This window comes from Leuciscus leuciscus (assembly GCF_965113295.1).
Source record: "Leuciscus leuciscus genome assembly, chromosome: 1".
In the NCBI taxonomy this organism is placed as follows: domain Eukaryota; kingdom Metazoa; phylum Chordata; class Actinopteri; order Cypriniformes; family Leuciscidae; genus Leuciscus; species Leuciscus leuciscus.
This window is the reverse complement of record NC_138725.1, coordinates 63,888,279-63,910,263: the sequence shown is the minus strand read 5'-3', so window position 1 is coordinate 63,910,263 and position 21,985 is coordinate 63,888,279. Positions and strand designations below refer to the sequence as shown.

The 21,985-nt window shown below is 37.4% G+C and overlaps 1 protein-coding gene across 1 annotated transcript; it reads left to right on the top strand.

Annotated features, from left to right (window-relative positions):
* The first annotated feature begins 493 nt into the window (after nt 1–493).
* On the top strand, nt 494–18,416 carry hs3st3b1a (heparan sulfate (glucosamine) 3-O-sulfotransferase 3B1a). The gene is made up of 2 exons (XM_082143643.1): nt 494–1,242; nt 16,293–18,416. The coding sequence occupies exons 1-2, from the start codon at nt 767–769 to the stop codon at nt 16,909–16,911; spliced, it is 1,095 nt and encodes a 364-aa protein (XP_081999769.1). The 5' UTR covers nt 494–766; the 3' UTR covers nt 16,912–18,416.
* The last annotated feature ends 3,569 nt before the right edge of the window (nt 18,417–21,985 follow it).

The window sequence follows — 21,985 nt, the reverse complement described above, 5'->3', positions numbered from 1 at the left end:
TATTTTTGACCAAGTAGCCTAAATTCAGCCTTGGTGAGCAGAAGAGACTTCTTTCAGAAACATTACAAAAATCTTACCGACCCCAAACTTTTGAACAGATGTGTAGTTCAAACTGCTCTTAAAAAACAATAAATCACAATCACAGCAAGATTATTAGGGTAAGTTATCAAGTGTTTTCATTTCTTTATTTGGCTTATAAGCCTAAAATGATCTGTTTAAGTAGCAGGTGTTATTGTGACAACTTGCCCCTGTAGTGTGACAGTTTGCCCCACATTGGTCCTTTCCTGAGCATTACAGGTGGAAATATTCAATAGCTTTTTAAAATATGTTCATACAATTTTTCTTCAAAAATAGCCTGAATCTACTTCAAGATGACAAAACAATGACACTATACTCGATCAATTAAAAGATAGAGAAAACGACTTAAGGGCTTGGGCATGTGCTCTGATTGGTCAATCCCGCTGTCGTTCACACGCCCCTTTAAATAAAGCGCATGGCCCGCAGTTCAGTTCACTCAGATGACATGAACCAGTGGGAGGCGATGGAGTGTTTCGCGCGAACAACACGCGCTCGTGCCAGTGTAACAGCTGTGTGTTCCTACATCTCCACTGTCCAGACCAAATGAATTCAACATCTTCCGACGACTCATGCTCTTATTTTCCCTCTCCCGCGGAGATGCCTGCATGTTACAGGGACTTATGCGGAGGAACAAGTAACTTTGCCAATATGCCCTATTGGACATTGACATTCCACACAGGAGAGTCCTATGGAATATAGTCTGCACTGTCACTCTACTCAGCCGGTGAAAAACAAACTTTTCGTGTTCTGCATCATGCTGTCACTGTGGGTGTACATGATGTACTGCTGCGTGGGCTACTGCTCCACCTCACCGACCTTCATGATGGAAGAAAGGAGACTCAGACCTCTCCAGAAAAAAGACCAGGAGATGTTCCTCAAAAGTCAGTCCAGGGACCTATTGAACAACGAGAGTGATGCTGACAGCAGAGGAGATGGCTGGGAGGAAAATAAGGGCGATGTTGGTTATGACGAGGACTCGGGAGTGACAGGTGCCCTGAACGGGTCCGAGACCAAAAAGTTGCCCCAAGCGATTATAATAGGGGTGAAGAAGGGCGGGACGCGCGCGCTGCTCGAGTTCCTGCGTCTTCATCCTGACGTCCGCGCGGTGGGAGCAGAGCCGCACTTCTTTGATCGAAACTACGAGAAAGGTCTCGAGTGGTACAGGTGCGTTTATCCACACAACACGCTGTTATTCATACTTACGTTTTTTACATCGCTCAGGATAATAGCGGATTAAGACCGGGGAATTATGTGGCGCATATTCATCCGAGTAGTAGCCTTGTGACATAAAGTCTGTTAGTATAGACAGTGTGGGAAATATGAAAGACTTCAGGAGCTCTGACTGTTTAAGGCTTGAGATTAAAGGAAACCATATATATATATATATACGTTTCAATAGCGTTTCAAACAATTCTGTAACCAAAAAAGTTAGATTACAAGTTATAAAATGATAAATATAATTTTACTAATAAATAATATGTTACAAATGTTACTAGTTTCCAGGCCTGGAATTACAATTTTACAATTCCCTAATGATTGTTTCAGGTTTTAAATAACTAATGCTGTGTTAAAAAAAAAATAATAAAATAAAAAAATAAAGTTAGCTGTTTTTGTGTTTTGGCTGGCTATAACAGAAACTTTTTGGTTACACTTTATTTGAAGGTGTCTGTGTTACAGTGTAATTATGCATTTAAGTACCGAGTAATATTAATGAACTAGTTAGTTACTATACGGTTAGGGTAAAGGTTTGGTTTAGGGTTAGTTGCATAATTATGCATCATTTGTAACGTGTTTGTACATGCAATGTGCAACAAGGACAAGATAAAGTGTTACCAACTTTTTTGTTGTTAATGTTTTGGGTCCCAGTTTATTATGTTTTTAACTACTATGTACTTCTAACATTCAAATAAATAATTTGATACAATGCACTATTGTGTACATACATGTTTTTACATTGTACTTACATGTAATACCTGCATGATGTATTTCATTTCTGTAATTCCATCTATAATTACACTGTTGACCCTTCCCTTACACCTTAACCCACTCTTAAATCTACCCATGCCACCAAACCCGTCCCTTACCCGTATCTCAATAGCAGCACAGTGTTTTGAAATACAACATCAACGCAATAAGCACACTGTACCTAATTATTAATATTTTTTACATACAGTAGGCTACATAGTAGGTGAAGGCACCTTACCATGTTTTGAATAAAGGATTTAGACAGTTGTTATTACCTTTTACATATTACAAGCAGAACTAATGTTGATGGGCATGATTTAGGCTACATTAAAGAAAAGCAAAAGAGAGAAAAATTAACTTGTTGAGTGCGAACATGTATATTTAGTCACCCTGTTGGACATGTGGGAATGAATTCTTTCCAACACAGTGTAGTTTTGTAATGGTGAACTAGATACAATGCTGGAATGACTCAAGGCAAACATAGACTAAATAAACATTATGCTCTGTGCTTGTGTAACAGCCCTTCATAGTCAGGTGCATTTGCTCAACATTATCAATCCGTGCAGGTTTGACCCTCACCCTTGATTCCTAGTATTTTTTATTCTTTTACCAGACAGCCGTATTGTGAAAACAGATGAAACCGTTTTCCCCTTGTGTGATTTTACATTAAGTTTGTCATTCTGAGTTGTGGTTGTGGTAAAATTGACACATAGTCACTAGAGAGTTGGTTTGGCAAGTTATCCCTCTTAAAGGGATAGTTCACCCCAAAATGAAAATTTTGTCATCCCTTACTCACCCTCAAGTTGTTCCAAACCTGTATGAGTTTCTTTCTTCTGTTGAACACAAAAGAGATTTTAAAGAATGTTGGCAACCAGACAGCTGACAGTAGCCATTGACTTCCATAGTAAAAAAAAAAAAAATAAAAAAAAAAAATGGAAGTCAATGGCTACCGTCAACTGTCTAGTAACCAACATTCTTTCTTTCTTTTATAGCAGAAGAATGAAGCTCATAAGAATGATACTCATATTGGGTGAACTATCCCTTTAAAAATAAATGTTTCAAAGGTGATGTCATGGAAGAACCTTTTTTGGTTCCCTAAAGAACCATTTTTTTTCTTAGTGTGAAGAACATTTGAATAATCTAAAAAACAATTTTACTCTATAAAGAACCTTTTGTGTAATGGAAAGATTCCATGGAAGTTAAAAGTTCTTAATGGAACCATCATTGCCAACAAAGAACAATTATTTTTAATAGTGATACAGAATTTTGACTATCACCAATAAATTTGTACATTTTGCTAGTTATTTTGGCCCAGAATCACCTTAGACCGTCTGATTGACAGCGGCCAAAAATTAAACTGACAAAATGAAATGCTGGAAAGCCTAGCAAAGGAAAATGCACCCCAAAGCTTTTTATTGTTCACACCGCTACAGACCTTCTGTGGAGGAATCTGAAGACCCAGTTCCTTCAGTATTGATGCACAGTGGGAATACAAGGAAGAGGCAAAGAGCAGGATGAGCCCCTTTATCCAGGGAGCCCAGTAGACTAATTGTGAAGAAGAAGCATGGAGAGAGAAGCATGCAGCCAGGTGGCCAAGTCTCCAGTGGAGGTATTGAGCTCTGCTGCACTGTTAGTCCAACACAGAAGAGGCGTCCATGTGTTCCCTGCAGGAGGCGTTCAGAAGGGTGACTGAGCACAGCGGGGCTTTATAACTGTACATGCAGCCAGCGGGACGTTTCATACGCGGCTTTTGAAGAAACAGAAGGTCTGATTAATTCAATAAACAGGCCATGCATTTGTGGATATTTATGATTTTGTTCCTAATTTTGAAATATTTTACCCCTTAATCTGATTTTCTTTCTCAGCAAACCCTTACAATATTAACCCTGTCAAGCCTGACATAAAATAATAGTCAGAAAATATAGTTTATTGAACCTTTAGACAAAATATATAAAAAAATATATAAAAAAAGTCTGCATGTGTTTTTTTGTTGAGTATTATATTTGATACTTCAGGATTTCATGTCTTGTACACTGCAAAAACAATTATATGATCAATAAGTGATGACAACATATGTTTTATATAAGCAATTTTCTACTTTTTTAAGTTATACAAGACTCAACTCATTTTTTAAGATCAATGTAATTAAGGTTGAAATTAATTAAACATCCACATTGATTGTACTTAAAAATTTAAGGCAACAACTTTTTTTATTTTATTTTTTTATTTTTATTTTTTAACAGTGTAGTGAGAATATGGAGCCCATGCTCGAGAAGGAAAAATTCCTTCTCAGTTTTATTCAGAGGACGAAACTGAGCAAAGATATGAAATTTGGTGCAGATACTAATATTTATATGGCCAAAAAAAATAAGGTGAAATTCTGATAGCTTGAAATGTAAATTAATTAGGTATTTATAACAATAGCAGATGCTTACATAAAATGCATATACATATCAGTTGCCACTCTACAGTTTATCTCCCAATAATATTTCTTAGTAAGATGATATACAGTAAATGCTTATTTTTGTGATCAAATCTCTCAGTGGCAAAAAATATGAGTGGGAACAAATTTTTCCTCAGTGGGAAAAAATGCAATACAATGATGATTGAGCGATGAACAAATAAACTTTCCTCAAAAAGATGATGCATCATATTTGATACTCAAATTTTAACATGATTTTTCTAAAAAAATGACTTGCTTCAGTCCAGTAAATGTTCATCTTGAAATATTACTAGCAATATAAAAGTTATTCCTATGTTAATAAAAGTCAATTAAGATTTCACAACAAAAAGGCACGTGTATCACAACCTGAAGGTGGACATTTTTACTTGCTAAAAAAGTCCAAATATCTTTCAGACGACCGAAGGCATAGAGAAGATTGTGTACAAAAGGGTTTTTCAGCAAAGTTTTGATCATATTGATCCTTTAGATGCCATAGAAATTTGTGTATCAAATATAATACTGTAGACTTTATAGGGTTAATGGCATGGTACTTTATTACTGTAGCTACAATGGGGACTAAATTACCATATTGATATAGCATCGTTTTTGGTACTTTAAAGAATATTAGGTTATTACCATGGTAATTGAAATGTATTATAATGGTAATAATAACATGTTGGTCCCGATTATTTCATGTGTCAGTACTCAACTGTCCCTTTGCGAGTACAGATTCAGAAAAGGACATGGTGAAAAGTTCTCAGGCACAATCATATTACTTTTTGACACCAAAGCAATGATAGAGTCACAAGGAGTGGCTTGTTTGTGGATGGCAGATGCTGGCAGTAAATTGAAAGTGAGTCTATTGAGTGAGATGCTGAATGTTTCAAAAGAGGATCTGCTGAACCCCTGAGGTTCTGCATTAACCCCAGTGAGAAAGAGCAGGCAATTAGAGTGAATTGTGTTGTTTCTTTCTTCACTTTGTATGCAAATGTGCTCAGAGGGTGAAAGTGCTTTTTGAGAAACACAGCAGGATCTCAAAAAAAAAAAAAAAAAAAAAGCCCTGAGAGGAGCAGAATGAGGGTATTCTTAAAACATGCACGTAACTTTTCCTCAGTCTTGAAAGATGTTGCTGTTGTGTTTACTGATAAAATTGCTGCTAGCCTTTGTGTGGGATGGTAAGGCACGACTGGATTGAAGAGAATGATGGATTTCTTCTATGTGAAAAAGCCAGTTGCTTAATACTTTTATAAACCCTTGGCTCTTCTCTTCACTGGCACTTTAAGGGAATGTAGAGCTCTGTTCAAAAGCCTAGTGAGCTGCCTTCCTGTATGTTGCCTAAATAAACAACTGAAATGGATCCTCATAAGTGGGTCTGAAGTTGCTAAGGCTTATACTCAAATTAATATAAAATACACATCTTTAGCCAATGAATGCAGAATTCAAGTCAACATGAAACGGAAGTTTCATCGGAAGACCAAATGATTTTGGTCATTATGAATTGATGGGATGACTGGATGGTTGTGGTTTGTTATTGGTCGATCTCATATGAGTGACAGGTAGCCGCCGTCACGCCATTAAGTGAGAGAATAGAAGAGAGGTCGCTGTAAGAGGAGGGGAAGATATTTTGATTAAAGATTACAAGGGCACATGAATAAAAATAAATAAAAAAACAATGATACGTGTAACCCCTTCGGTACTTCGGTACTCACCGCGACAAGCAGTAACCAGTGTTTCCGGCATGGGAGGTGGGTGCACTAACAAGGACGCTAAACCTCAGTTGCTAGTGCATCTCTTGAGGCCTGGGGAGTCAGGTTTACCTGCACAGCTCTTACTAGAGGGCATCCGTTACACTCACCCCCCTAAACCTCACTCCCATCCGGGTCACGGCACTAGTGTAACCCCTCCGGTTCTACTTGCACTGCTCCGAGCCGGCGTTCTGATGTGGGAGGCAAGCATGCTAACAAGGATGCTAAAGACCGCAGCCTCTAGCGTCAGTCGCTAGCGCGCCTCTTGAGGCCAGGGGAGTCAGGTTTACCTATCTCTTTACTAGCTGTCTTCCGTTACACGGAATTATTATATTTTTTTTTACATATGTCATCTGTGGAAGTCTCAGGGCCAAAAAATGTTTGTCCATACGATGTTCTAACTGCCTGTCAACATATGCATTTTCATACCTCCGTGCACCTGCTCACGTAGACATCACACGTCATCAGCACATTTCATGCTATGCAGAGTTGTAAATAGTCACTGCGCGTGGAATTGGGGGGAGGAATGCAAAACCCATGAGTCTCACAGATTTTCAGAGTAGAAGTAAAATTATTTTATTTTCCCTATTTTTTTCTTTTATGTGCATACAAAAATATATGATGAAATACTGTTTTATCCACAGACAGAAATACTCGAAAATCTGAGTTTGTGAGAGCGCTCAAATGATAAGACGTCATACTTTAGTTATGAAAGGACCCACAGTCCCCCAGCTTTAGCTTTGATGCGGGTCTGGAACGTGTCCCACAGAAACTCTGTCAGATTATTTGAAGTAGCCGCATACCACCACTTCTCGTACCCCCCAGACACACACACACAGACACCACCCCCCCCACCCGGCTTTTTTTTTCTTTTCTTTTTTTTGACAAAGTGATGTTCGCAGAACCCAGGTTAAGTCTCTGCTCTCTTAAAATGACCTATGTTAAGTGCTCATTTTGCTTGCGAACAGGTGGGTAGGATATATTTAAGCTTCCTATTTCACTTTTTTAAGGCAATCGGTTTGCATGCTTTTTTTAAGTAAGTCTAACTAATTAGATTCTACAGAGCAGTGTCACATGATCATTCTAATACATCAATCATTCTAATACTCTGCAATTGACAACAAATGTTTGTTTTTCACTGCTTTAACTCATCAAAATAAGTTCACCAGTTTTCAATAATAAGAAAAAAAGTTATACAAGATTCCAGTTTTTAAAGTCAGTTCAATGTAATTTAAGTTGAAATGACTTAAACATCCAAGTTGACTGTACTTACAAATTAAAGTCAGTAACTTTTTGTTTTGCTCAAGAAACATTTATTATTATTATTATTATTATTATCAATGTTGAAAACTGCTCAATATTTTTGTGGAAACCTTGATCAATTTAAGGATTCTTTTGATAAATAGAAAGTTTAAAAGAACATGATTTATTTGAAATAGAAATCTTTTATAACACTATAAACTTTACTGTCACTTCTAATCAATTTCATACATCATTGCTGAATAATAATAATAATAATAATAGTAATAATAATAATAAAAAGTACTAACTCCAAACTTTTGAATGGTAGTGTATATTCTCCCAGCTATATCCCTGTTATAAAGCTCAAAGAAGGAATCATCTTGAAAGATTCTATTAGGTGTCATTTTAAAAGATCTTAAAATAAGTTGATTTACATACAGACTACATCATAAACATAATAATCTAACATAAACGTGCAAGGCTGTGATATACAAATATAAGAAATTCCACTGAACAGTTGCATAAGCAGAAAACAACTCATTAAACAGTGCAGTTCCCTGCTGCAAAGTGTTGTTTTATGATGACCATCTTCTCAGCATCTCAGACTATCCTGAGGGAACTTCAAACAGCACAGAGACTTTGAAAGGCATACACACCAGCCTTTGAACGTGCTACCTGATAACAGATAATGTAAACATAGGTTTACAGAGAGCTCTTCAAAAACATGCTCCAGAGAAGACACAACTCACTTCCCTCTAGACAAAACAAGTTAATAACCGCCAATTAACACAACAGGCTCTCTAATTTAACCCTGTGGTGCTGCAGAGCTTTATTTCTCTGCCCGTCCAAGAGTGCAGTTTAATCTTGAACTGTGGCCTAGTAAAGACTTTATTATGCTGGCCTGTGAGTAGAAGTCTGTTTTTTCTCTTGACTGTTCCTGGCTTCAGGGTTGGCTTGCTAAAATCCATATTTACTCATTTATTAGTAGAGCTTGCTTAAAGGTACAATATGTAAGAATTTTCTATCAAAATACCCAAAAACCACTTGCACAGTGTTAAATACGTATTTCTTTCAGTTGTGTACTTCCATTATCCTAAATGTTTCCAAGAATTTTTAAATTCAGAGAAATTCACAATTTTAAAAAGTGCCTGGCCCTGTTCACTTGTCTCCTGTCAATGACATAATATCTGCGTTATCCCTGGTTTCCGCTTGTACCGCCATAGTAACCATGGCGACAGACGTGGACAACTGCATAGTGCGTAACGTCTATAGCGGCACGCTGTTGTTGTTCCGTTCAAACATTATGGATCATGGCAAGCAGACTTTGGGACAAAAGGAGAACTAAAACGAGGATAAATATCAGTGTGGCGTTTTCGAGATGCCGAGAGCTCCACGTCCGCGTTTAACTTCGACTTGCCGCCACTCTTGCATGTGCTTTATTAGACAGGTGAGCAAATGTACAAAAAACAAATCAATGTTATATAGCTCAACATGATGAAATGTTAAAATATGTTCAGTATGTTATTCTAATGTTGGTCTAGCTTACTGCTTACTAGTCTTATAAAGCAAACAAACTAACACAGAATAAAATTATAACTTTCAACACACTCAAATGCAGTTTAGTATGATAGTGTAATGTTAGACCAAATGAAACAGCTCTGCTTTACCTGACAAGTTTAATTAGTCAAAAAAACTGACCTGTGTGAGAAGTAATTCAGCACTTGCGGGTAGTTCGGTAGAATGAAATGTCCTTATTCCTTTATATCCGCGGGACTTGCGTGTGGCGCTGATATCTGTCTCTCATTAGCAATCGTGATCTTCTGCTTCATACCACAGTCATGTCAAAAAACATGAATGTTTTCACTCATCCATAAACATTATTTGATCCATCAGCATGACAGCAAGCCCCATGATTCTGCTTATCACTGCGTCATCAACCTACGCCTTTGTTATTGTAAGCAGGGCCGCATTAAGACCTCACTGGGTCCCGGGGCTACGAGTTCTTTTTATGTCAATATGACTTGCTAATAGCGGATATAGGGGTGGATAATGAGCAAAATGTTGTCATTATACGAGTAATTTTATCTTACAATAATGATGAGGAACTCTTTTCCAAAACGCGATAAATCCATTTCAATAGTTTTCAGGACATTTTTTTTACCTAGACCCACACATTTTGTGAATATTCAATTTATCCTGTTAAAATGTTGTAGTTTTTTATTTACTTATTTTTTGGCTCAGTCTGAACATGTTGAACACTGATCATTAAATCAAACAACAATATTGTTGATGATGAATTAAACATTTTTTTTTTTTTTTATAAACGCTATAAATCCATCCATTTGTTTCCCTAAAACGTTATAAATCCATCAATTTTTTCCCAAAACGCTACAAATCCATACATTTTTTCCAAAAATGTATGGTTTGTCTTTAAAAAAAGTCTTTTGTCTTTTATTTTTCGTTTTCGCATTTATGAGAAAAAAAACAAAACAACGTTAGGCTACGTGACGGTTCTCCATTACAGAAGCGGTACTAAAAGACTTTAAACCTTTCACAGAGACCTCAAACAGAAGGCACAAAGCCTTTCTTTAAATCGACTTTCGTTTTGTATTAATTGTATCTTAATTTTAATAAATTTTCCATTAATCAATTTCCTGGATTTAATAGCCTAAATAAAAAGTAGGCTAAATATAGCCTATATAATCAAGCCGGCGCCTGAACTGGAGCTTAAGATCATCCCGAAACTCAGCGTATAAAAGGTATCCTACTCGCCTCACAGACCTACATTTTTTTAAAATATATCTATTATCTACAGAAAGCTCAAAATACTTTTAAAAAGAACCATTCAAAACAAAATAAAACTATGTAATCGAAATGTGCATTTCTCTCCGGCCCGGGCCCGGCGCATTCACTACTGAAGATCGCGAGTCAGTAGCCTATCGTCGTCAACTTCATCTTTGCAATAAACAATTAAAATATCTCATTGCAATATTTACATATTCATAATCATTACTTGCTGGTTCTTTGTGACAGCTTTTAGGTGCCGTTTATGAACGCGTCACTACTGCATTAGCACCTAAAACACTGCGTGAGTAAGATGTGTGGTGTGACTCGTGAGTAACTAAAGCAGGGTCAATTGCAAACAGTCAATTAATAATATTGATAATTATACCATGATAATGCATGTAATTTACGGCAAAGCGCCACAAAGTAACAGGGCTGATTTGTGTGGGGCGTGGTAAGGCTTTGGCAATCAGCGTTACCGATGGCTAGTGCTCCACAGCCAATCACGGGCCCCCTCCTTGCTCGGGCACCGGGGCTTTAGCCCCACCTAGCCCTATGGTTAATACGGCCCTGATTGTAAGAGGTTAGCGACCCCTAGCAGCGAAAAATTACATATTGTAGCTTTAAGCAAACATTATTACTTTTGCTTATTGAAAAAAGGTTGTTGTTATTGTTATGAGTTTTTCAAAACCTCTCTTTGCTAAGGATGTGAATGGTAGCCCAAATCCTGTGGTTTGTTGAGGGGAGATGTGCTATTACTTTTTTCACACAAGTATTCATTAAAAATAACCAGCACTTGTAAACCAGTAGTTTACTGAGAGTATACATTAATGTGTACATTCATAAACTAAAAAGTGGACTAGAAGTATTTAACGAGTAAACTAAAAGTATATCTATGAATTCACTTGTAGAATAGTTGCACTTCTGAAGAAAAACTTGCGCAAACTGTTGTGTACTCAAAGTTTACTGTTGTTACACTTGAAGTACACTTAAAAGTATACTTTTATAAAATAAAGAGTGGGCCAATTTAGACCTAAGAAAAAGTATGCTATACTAGTACACTGATATTAGTATACTTCATACTTACTATACTTTTACTTTATACTAATTAGAGCTGCACAATAAATCAACAAAAGATCGTGATCTCGATTCAAACACTCGATCTCATTCCTAAATGCAACGATTCGCCTGTGTCCATTTAAACCTTTGACAAAATCACACCGAAACATTCAAATCTGATCCAGAGAGAGCAGTTGTCATGAACACTTAGAAACAGCTTTACAAACAGTCTTTTTAACCACACAGAATTGTTATTTCTGTGTTACAAATATTCATATTGTCACAGAAATACTGGGATAAAAGTTTATAGTTCGGATAAAAACACTGATACTCAAAATAATCTTTAAAAAGTAACGTGGCGCTTCAAATAACAAATACAAGGATTACATCTTTACAGCAGTAGGTGGCGACAAGTGACTGTTAAAACGATGTATTTGTCATTGAATCATTCATCCAAGAGATTCGTTCAAAAATGCTGATTCATCCAGTGATTCTCAATTTATCCAGAATCGTGCAGCTCTAGTACCCTTGCTACATAAAGTTGGAAAATATACTTGAACTTTACTAGTACTTACTTACCAAAATTCAGTGATTGATTAATACACCCTCTTTTTCACAAGGCAAGCACAACATACATAATGTAAAATCTAGCTTCACTCTGCACCCATTTATTCCTTTTCTTTTTTACTAATCATGCACATTTTTGCTTGTTGAACCGAAGCAAACTTTAGGTAACTCTTTATTGCGATGCTCCTCAACAGACATTCTGCTGACTAAGTAATTTTGCAACTACATGTCAACTCTTCTCATTAGAGTATTAATAGACTCTCTGCTTAATATCTGCTAACTCTTTATTGTGATGGTCCTCCAACAGACATTCTAGTAACTTTGCAACTACATGTCAACTAATTCTCATTAGAGTATTAGTAGACTCTCTGTTTAATATCTGGTTTATTGTGATGGTCCTCAACATACACTCTACTGACTAAAAGTAACTTTGCAACTACATGCCAACTTATTCTAACCCGAACCCTACCAGTCTACTAACAGAGTACTAATACTCAAATGAGAGTTAGCAGACTTGTAGGTGCAACATTACTTCTAGTCAACAGAATGTGTTAAAAGGACCATCAAAATAAAGTGAAACTTAACTTTATCTTTATGTCTAATAATGAGTTTTGTCTGTAAAACAGCATGCTGGATTAAGATGTTTGGAAAGCCAATGCTTCTGGGCTGCGCAATCTGTTAAGAAAAAAACAAATTGCAAAAGCACTTACGTTTCCGGATTCCACGTTTGTGTCTGTCTGCTTGTATGAATAATGCATGCGGCTCTGATTCGAGTCTTGTTTGCTTGGGGACCAGGTGGAAAGTTTGATCAGTTGTGTTTTGTATCCCTGTGGGCCACTGCAAAATACTCTGCTTGTGTATCTAAGGGACTGTGAACGTAATTGCAGAGATACAGAGCCATCCCATCCCCCCCAATATATGGCTATGTCTCATTAGGTTTGTTTTTCACATCCCTTATTAATGATGAGAGTCCAAAGAGAAATAGTAAGGTTTCTAAGATTACATAAGATGCATTGCATGAGTTTTTTTTTGGGGGGGGGGGGGGTTAATGAGCTCGGCCCACTGCAATCCCCCAGACAGGATTAGCGCTTCATCCCCCGACTCCTCAAAGCACTGAGGAACCAATGCGTCTTTCTTCTCCTCTTACAGTATAAACCCTTTCCACACCTCCACACTTCATGCCAGTAATTGCTTAGATATTATCTTTTGAACTTTGTCTTGAAGGAGAGGTTACGACAACAGTCTTTGCCTAGTAATGCGTCTATATATAAATACCTCATTAACAGGCGTAATCGTTACAGCAACACTTCTTTCCCTACTTTCAGCTCCACGGCTAATTCTATTTTCAAACATTTGTCACTGTCAAAACTCTTGTCACTGGCAAACTATAAATGGCTTTGGATAAAACGACTGTTGATAAAACGGAATAGTTGATAGGTTTGTCCAAACTGTATAAAAATAAATATTGTTTGACTGTCTAAATGGGTCATATTATATTTTATGAACATCTACCCATTTTCTAGAATTAAACTGGACTTTTTTGGACCTTTAAGACTTTAAAACACCCTCATTGCATTTGAAAGAGTTTACAGAAGTTATATGATGCATTATTTTCATTTATTTATTTTTTGTCTTAACTTTGCTAATATTTTATATATATTCATGGGTTTCATCAGGTCCCTTTCCACAGGTATATAAAATCAAGCACCTAGATTATGAATGCAGACTGCATTGTGCTTGATTAATACACCTGTGGAAAGGGACCGGATGAAATCCATGAATATAGTAATTTATTCCTGTGATGGCAAAGCTGAATTTTCAGCATCATTACTCCAGTCTTCAGTGTCACATGATCACATGATTTGATGCTCAATAAACACTTATTATTATTATCAATGTTGAAAACACTTGTGCTGACTGTAATTTTTTTTTTTTTTTTCAGGATTCTTGATCAATAGAAAGTTTGAAAGTTCAGCATTTATTTGAATTGAATTTAAATCGAAATCTGTAACAAATGTCTTTATCCTTGCTGAATATTTTCTAGAAAATATTTTTAGAAAATGAAATTACAGTGAAACAAATCAAGGGGAAATTGATTCCTCATGATATTGCCTGTTTAAAAAAAAAACAACACCTTGTGATAATCATATGTGAATCACCTTGTGAATGCTGATATCTTGTCCTCGGTCAACCTTTCCTGACCCCGCATTAACCTGAGTTTGTTTATTATCGTGCGTATGTCTGGTCTTGCATAAACCTCATTTGACCTAGTTCAGCCGCATTCTCCCCTTGCTACTAATTTGCCAATTACAGCTGCAGGCCTGATACTGCTGATTCAGGCATCATGGGAGTGAAATTAAATCTGCATCCACAAGCAAAAACCTAGTGTGAAATAAAACACAGGGGAAAAGGGAGTAGGCTGCATCATTTATGCACATTTCCGAGCCTTTGTGTGATTTATTTAGTGATCTGTATTGAGAGTTGTGATGTCACAGAGGAGGATTATTTTAAGACTGTAAGAGGGATTAAGTGGAGTATAAGGAGATGGTTGTCTTTTCTTCTGTGTGCTCAATAAAACTTCATAATGCAGACTGATCCAGTCCCTAGAACTCAAGCACAGATCAACTCATGGTTGGTTATCAATCTGAAAATGTGACTTTCTATATATTAGCCCAACAGCTTTTGGTCCAGTCTACTTTGCCGTCTTCTTTGTAGTTTAATAATATGTGACCCTGGACCACAAAACCAGTCACATGGGTAATTTTTTTTAAATTGAGATTTATACATCATCTGAAAGCTGAATAAATAAGATTTTCATTGATGTATGGTTTGTTAGGATAGGACAATATTTGGCCGAGATACAACTATTTGAAAATCTGGAATCTGAGGGTACAAAAAAAAATCTAAACATTGAGAACATCGCCTTTAAAGTTGTCCATTTATGCTCACGATTGTGCTGCATTAACTCACAAAAATAAATGTTTTATATATTTACGGTAGGAAATGTAAAAAATATCTTCATGGAACATGATCTTTACTTAATATCCTAATGATTTTTGGCATAAAAGAAAAATCTATAATTTTGACCCATACAATGTTTTGTTGGCAATTTAAGACTTAAAGGGATAGTTCACTTTGAAATAAATTTTTGGTATGTTTTAGCTTACCTCAAGGGCATCCAAGATGTAGGTGTCTTTTTTTCCGCAGTAGTTTCAATTTTTTATATTTTTAGGTCAAACCGTTCTTGTCTGTCAGTCATAATGCAGGTCTATGGTCACGGTCTCAAAACACATGCACAGAGTCCAAATTAAAACAATTCCCCGTCGTCCAAATTAAACAATTCCCCATCGTAAGTACACATTGATGGCCTAAGACATGAAACGAGCGGTTTGTGTGAGAAAACGAACAGTATTTATATCGTTTTTACCACTTATACGCAGCCATGTCGAAGTGATCTGATCTGACGTGTATGCAGACTGGTGCATAGATATATACACTAGATGTCGCCTTAAAGACATTCGTTCCAATGAACTGCCGTAGACAAGGCGACATCTAGTGTGTATATGTCTATGCACCAGTCTGCATACACGTCAGATCAGATCACTTCGACATGGCTGCGTATAAGTGGTAAAAACGATATAAATACTGTTCGTTTTCTCACACAAACCGCTCGTTTCGTGTCTTAGGCCATCAATGTGTACTTACGATGGGGAATTGTTTAATTTGGACGACGGGGAATTGTTTTAATTTGGACTCTGTCCATGCTCTTTGAGACCGTGACCATAGACCTGCATTATATGACTGACAGACAAGAACGGTTTGACCTAAAAATATAAAAATTGAAACTACTGCGGAAAAAAAGACACCTACATCTTGGATGTCCTTGAGGTAAGCTAAAACATACCAAAAATTAATTTCAAAGTGAACTATCCCTTTAAGCAAAGACTTATGACTGGTTTTGTGATCCAGGGTCACATATGAAGTCTGGTCCAATTTGCAACTTATTCTGGCCATAAACTTCCTGCGTTGACAGAAGAGGCCATCAGACCCAAAGGGGTTCAGACTTGCTTAACCATCACAAAAATGATGATCCCCTTTTCTGAGGGGCGGGCGGGGGGGCGGTGGAGGCAGAAAATAAATTTTGCCCAGCATTTATTTGGCAAAACACATAAAAAGTTCTGTTTTTAGTTGAAAACGCTGTCGTGTACGCATCAGATGGTCTTGAACTATCCATGGGTGTCTCTTTTGATGCTCAGACTGTCTTCTTTGAGCTTTGGTTCTTTAGCCGTACAATAGACAGAGATGTGTGTGTGTGTGTGTGCCATGACAGTCCTGCTGTTTTTCATATCTGTCATGTCTGTCAGTATGAATCCTCCTTTGATACTCACCCTATGCCTCTCTGCTCCTAGGGAACTAATGCCCAAAACTCTGGAGGGTCAGCTGACTATGGAGAAGACACCGAGCTACTTTGTAACCAAGGAGGTTCCAGGCCGGATCCACGCCATGTCTAAGGACACTAAGCTGATAGTTGTGGTCAGAGACCCAGTAACCCGGGCGATCTCGGACTACACGCAGACCCGCTCAAAGAAACCTGACATCCCGTCTTTCGAGAGCTTGACTTTTAGAAACATCACAGGCAATGTAATAGACACCTCGTGGAGCGCGGTGCAGATCGGCATGTACGCCAGGCATCTGGAGCAGTGGCTGCAGTTTTTCCCCATGAGCCAGTTGTTGTTTGTGAGCGGGGAGCGTCTGATCAGCGACCCGGCCGGGGAGATGGCCCGCGTACAGCACTTCTTGGGCCTGAGGAGGGAGGTCACGCACAAACACTTTCACTTTAACCCCGCCAAGGGCTTCCCGTGCCTCAAAAGACCCGAGAGCAACAGCAAACCGCACTGCCTCGGCAAAACTAAAGGCCGCACGCACCCAAACATCCATCCAGATGTGATTCAAAGACTGCGAGACTTCTACAAGCCATTTAACAAAAAGTTCTACCACATGACCGGTCATGACTTTGGCTGGGACTGATTATTTGTTTGTTTTTTTAAGAACACATTTTTGGAAAATAATGAATTGTAAAAAAAAAAAAAAAAAAAAAAGTACAGATCTATTTTATAATAATTTATTGAAAATAATATACTCACTTGGCTGCCTATCTGTTGTTGTACATACTGCAAGTTTCTACCTTTTACATTCCAGTCAAATCTGTAAGCTTGATATTTTGTCTTTTCTAATGGGAAGGATTGTTTGACGTAGGAATTTGACTCTTTCCCCGCCAGCGACCACATTTTTAAAAAAAAAATATTTTTTTCAAAAAAAAAAACCCTTCATTTTATCAATATATCAAAAGAACGAACTTTAAAAAAAAAAAAAAAAAACTGTTTAATTCAAGCTTCATGCATTCTTTTTATCAACACTTGAAGTTTCATTAAAACATTTTTTAATTCGGATCAGATTTAAAACGATGATCAAAACATAGATGGAGTAGATTGAGTTCATCAACACCCCCAAAGCCTCACAGTCCTGCACCTCTTCATGGGTTTGACATTTCATTCGGTAACGTTAGGCAGTTTTGATTTATATGCTGTTTAATGTTTGATGATCCAGTTATTTAACATGTGCGTAAGCAATCTTCTATCACTTGTTTCTGCTGCTTCTTCTTCCTGTGTTTTGGATCTGGAGATTCTGTACTATTTCAGAAGAAAATGAAGAAATTCGTAATAGCGCCCCCTATAGTATAACAGTGAAAACATGGATAGCTGGAATGGTGGGGAAAGAGTTAAAAGAGGGAATATTTTACAAAGGGAAATAGCACAATGAAACTAATTACGGGTATATGATGAGTCATATTTTGGTAAACATAATGTCCTTATGTTGTTTTTTTTTCTTTGAGGATTCCAGCATGTCATCCTTCATTTTAAAGGGGTTAAAGGGTCGATATTGAGTCTCAGCTGTTCCAAAGCCACATCTTGTGGATCAATACGCATAAAACTATACGACATGTCAATTATGTCAGAAAAATGGTTTGGCACTGATGTTTAGGACACCAGCTGTTAACATCATTCAAGAATGTAATTTTCAACATACACAGGAAGTCCTTGAAGACAGACATTTAACTGTATTACAACCGTGCTTGATACTCTGTTACAAAAGCATGTATTGATCATTTTCAACAAGAGAAATGCAATGCAGTCAGACAGAAATGTCATGTTATGACTTCATGTTACTGTAAGTTTTTTTCATGAAACATGTCATAAATGTTTTTTTCTCTTTTTTTCTGAGGGCCTCTTTCAGTATGAATATGAAAGGGAGAAGTTCGATTAAAACGGAAAAGTGAAATTTCCCTGATCATAATTATTTTTCATACATCAATGGTTGAGTTTTATTCAACCCTTATTATGTATTTTCAAATGATGTTGTTTCTGATGAAATTTAGTTGAAAAATGAGTGTTCGGTTGTTTCTTTCCAACTTCATACCAAACAGGGGTACGAGTATTTCTGTGCTATGATGAAATAAATCTATTTTTCCCAGAGCGTTGCATGTCTTATTGTGTTTATTGATGCAACTATAATTTCTCTCGGTTTCCACAAAAAGCAGCACAGCTGTTTTCAACATTGATAATAATAATCAGAAATGTTTCTTGAGCATCAAATCATCATATTAGAATTTCTGTAGAATCATGTGACACTGAACACAGGAGTAATGATGCTGAAAATTCTGCTTTAAATCACAGGAATAAATTACATTTAACAATATATTAAAATAGAAAAAAAATATATATTTTAAATTCTAATAATATTTCACAATATTTCAGTTTTTACTGTATTTTTGATCAAATAAATGTAGCTTTGGAGAGCATGAGAGTCTTCTTTAAAAAACATTTAAAAAATCTGGTAGTGTATATCCAAGCATAAAAACATAGGCTATACCTGATCATTTTGAATAAGTATGATCAGGCAGACATCTCAGAAAACGCATGTCCCAGAATTAGAAATACTCCACACCCTGTTACATACAATTTCCAAATGAATTTTTACGTCTCACTCGTGTCAGATTTCTGCTCTGTTTTTCTCAGCTGTCAAACAACAGCAGCTTAGCCCATATCAGCCTGCGGGTATCTGTGCAAACAGCAATCCCCCAGCTGGGAAAAAGCATTTACAGTTGGTTTCGACCTTCTCCCTGTGTAATTGCTGAGAGGGTGCTTCTTCGCGAGCTTTGCCTGGTATCACGCTATTGCCAAGGGCTGCTTTCATGTCCTGCTAACAGCCAGACGAGGGCCATTTGTAAGCCGTTAAAGATTGTCTGATAATAGATGGAGGTAATCACTCGCTGCTTGTTGATCACATCAAAATACTGGGACTAAGGCATTTGTGATGTGATGTGTTCCCAGCAAGCAATTTTGCGTTTAAAAGATGTCTAATAGCCATCCAAACAAAGCCCAGACGTCTAGGCTAAGTAAACAAGGCAAAGTTTGGGCTGTCAGTGAACATTTAATAGACGTCTAAACCATAGCCAAAGAATAGACTAGTCATCAATTAGATAACAAAGAAATTAATGAATGAAGAAATCAAAACCAACATGTAACCAAATTCAAGGTTATTTTGGCTAGAAGTGGGTTTCTCAAAGCCGGACTATATCGGGTCTATAGTTAACGTAGACGATGAAATGACGGCTATTGCTTTCTGGGTTTTGTCAGACTTGTCAACCCAGCTAACTAATATAAGGCGTTGTTTAAACAACACAGTTTTCAACAAAAAATGGGAAACTTGTTGTGCTGTTCATTTAAACAATACCATTCTCGTCTCCATGTAAACTACAAAAACGAGAATTTGTGAAACCGGTGACGTCATGCGTATGAGTATTACGAGTTCAGTCTATAGGCGTGTAGTGTTTCTTTACAAAGTGACATCGCTAACTACTGGCCTCTCATGAATAATACAGCAGTTTTAGCCGTTATCAAGGATCCCTGGGATCGTATTGACAAAATTGTCGTTCTAACATTCCTATTAAGTTAAATGTAATTTGTGAATGTTCTCAGAACATACAAAACTCTAAAAGTAAAAAAAAAATATGTTTTTTTATTTTTTTCTTGGCTATGTTAATGTTAGAGAAACATTAAGGGAATGTTTTCTCTATTTGATCATTTTGCAGGTATTATTTATGGAACATACATTTTGAAAAAAACATCTGAAAAAAGTAGTTAGTAGTTACGTTTAAAAAACAGTAGTCCAACTAAAATGTTTCAAAAAAACGTTCCATGAATGGTGTATAAACAACATTTATGTGCTAATGTTTTGAGAACATTATTAAAGACCAGATAACTTTAAACGAACATTCTACTAACGTTACTTGAAGAACGTTTATTTATAACTTTGATAAAACCCGAACATTAGCTAAAGTACTGTGAACATTCCTGGAAGCGCGCCACTGAAGAACACGCAAAAAATTTCTTTAATTTTACAGTTGAGTTAAATAGTTCACTTCATGTACTGTATGTGCAGTAAATGTAAAGCGTTTGAACAGGGAATTATTTGAGTGCTTGTGAGGCTCCAATTTCTCATCGATCACCAAGGTAACAGTGTTAATAATGTGCAAGTTAGCAGCAGGTGCTGTGTCAGGAGCCCAAGGGAAAGGTCTCCACCATCCAAACGGTCTCCTGTGAACTAACAGCAAGTGCTAAAGGCTATGCTGTGTCCCGAAGCCCCAGAAAACAGCTCACCAGGTTGAAAAATACTGGAGAAATTGGTGGCGATATTGTGGCTGGTCTCATTATCTTACTGTTTAAATAGTGCAGATTGAAGAAATCCAAACACATCCAAATCACTGTCAAAATGTGTAGTTGTTACCTAAACAACACAAACCATAAAGTATTCTGACATTCAAATGAGTCTTTTCTGTCAATAGTCATGCAGTATTTATTAATTTTTTTACCAAATGACAAACAAAGAACATGCTGTGCAATGAAATATGAATATATTTGCAAATAAATGAATCAAAGTTTTTGAAGAAGATCTGTTAAATCATTTAGGCTGTAATATACTACCATTCAAATGTTTATTTAATAAAAAAAAATTTTTTTTTTTTAAACAGTAAAACAGTCTTATTGCAGAGACAACCATCAATGGCAGTTGCTTGAGTGGTGCAGGATCCCCCAAAATATGCCATATTTGCTTATAGGCACTCAGTTCTATGGCCTTGTATGTTTACCTGAGCTGGTCCCACAGGAAATTCCTGACATTGTTGAGGGACAGAAGTCCACTTCAGAGCCTTCCAAAAACAAATGGAACACTGGTAAATAATATAAAGAAATACTTTATTATTACAATATAAATTTGTAATTTGTGCTGCTCAGGAAAAAAGTTTCATTCCGAAAAATACACTGTTCTATTACGAGAGGTTATCTCGTACTTGCGTAAGTATCTTACGCTAGGGGAAAACCTCTTTTCCTCGAGATATTGAAGCCAAAAATTATCCTTAATTTTGCAGTAATGTAAAACGCATTGCAGCAGCATGCAGACATGGGCGAGACAGCTCGCGCGCCCATTGGCTGCTCTGCGGCAACTGCACCAGCCTATCGATAGAGGCCCCTCATGACGTCAGAACCAATGAGGGTGCTTCGCGCCCATTACGTCATGTCCCGCCGAAAGCGGGTCGGGCTAGGGCTATAAATACGGCCCAGAGAGGCTGGTTTGGTCAGTTTTTTATCTCTTCAGCGAGCCTACGCATCGCTGGATCCTGAGAGGAAGCCGCGCCGTCTGATTCAAGCACTCAGCGGGATTTGTTCTGCATCTGAAGCTGCCGGTCGACAACTCGCCGCCTTCAGTCGCCGTTCCTGCTCACGCTTTCCGGCGTACATATCCTTTTCTCTGCTACTGTGTTTTGTGTATGTGTGTGTTCACTGCCGCGACACACACTCTCATTGCACTAAAAGAGCCGGGCGTCTTTTTCAAGACGACCCTTTCCTGAGGACGCGCAGCTCTCGCGCTCGCTGATGGCGACTGCCCTCACTGCAAGCTAGTTACTGCCTATGGTGACTCTGCGGACTCACCTGGCATCCTTCTCCGAGACTGCGCCTCCGCCCCCCCCAACCCCCAAAGCTTG

Bases quoted from the DNA above. Each gene is read 5' to 3' on its own strand.
- hs3st3b1a (XM_082143643.1), top strand. From the start codon at position 767: ATGGAATATAGTCTGCACTGTCACTCTACTCAGCCGGTGAAAAACAAA. The intron at 1,243-16,292 runs GTGCGTTTATCC...CTCTGCTCCTAG, and splicing joins AAAGGTCTCGAGTGGTACAG to GGAACTAATGCCCAAAACTC.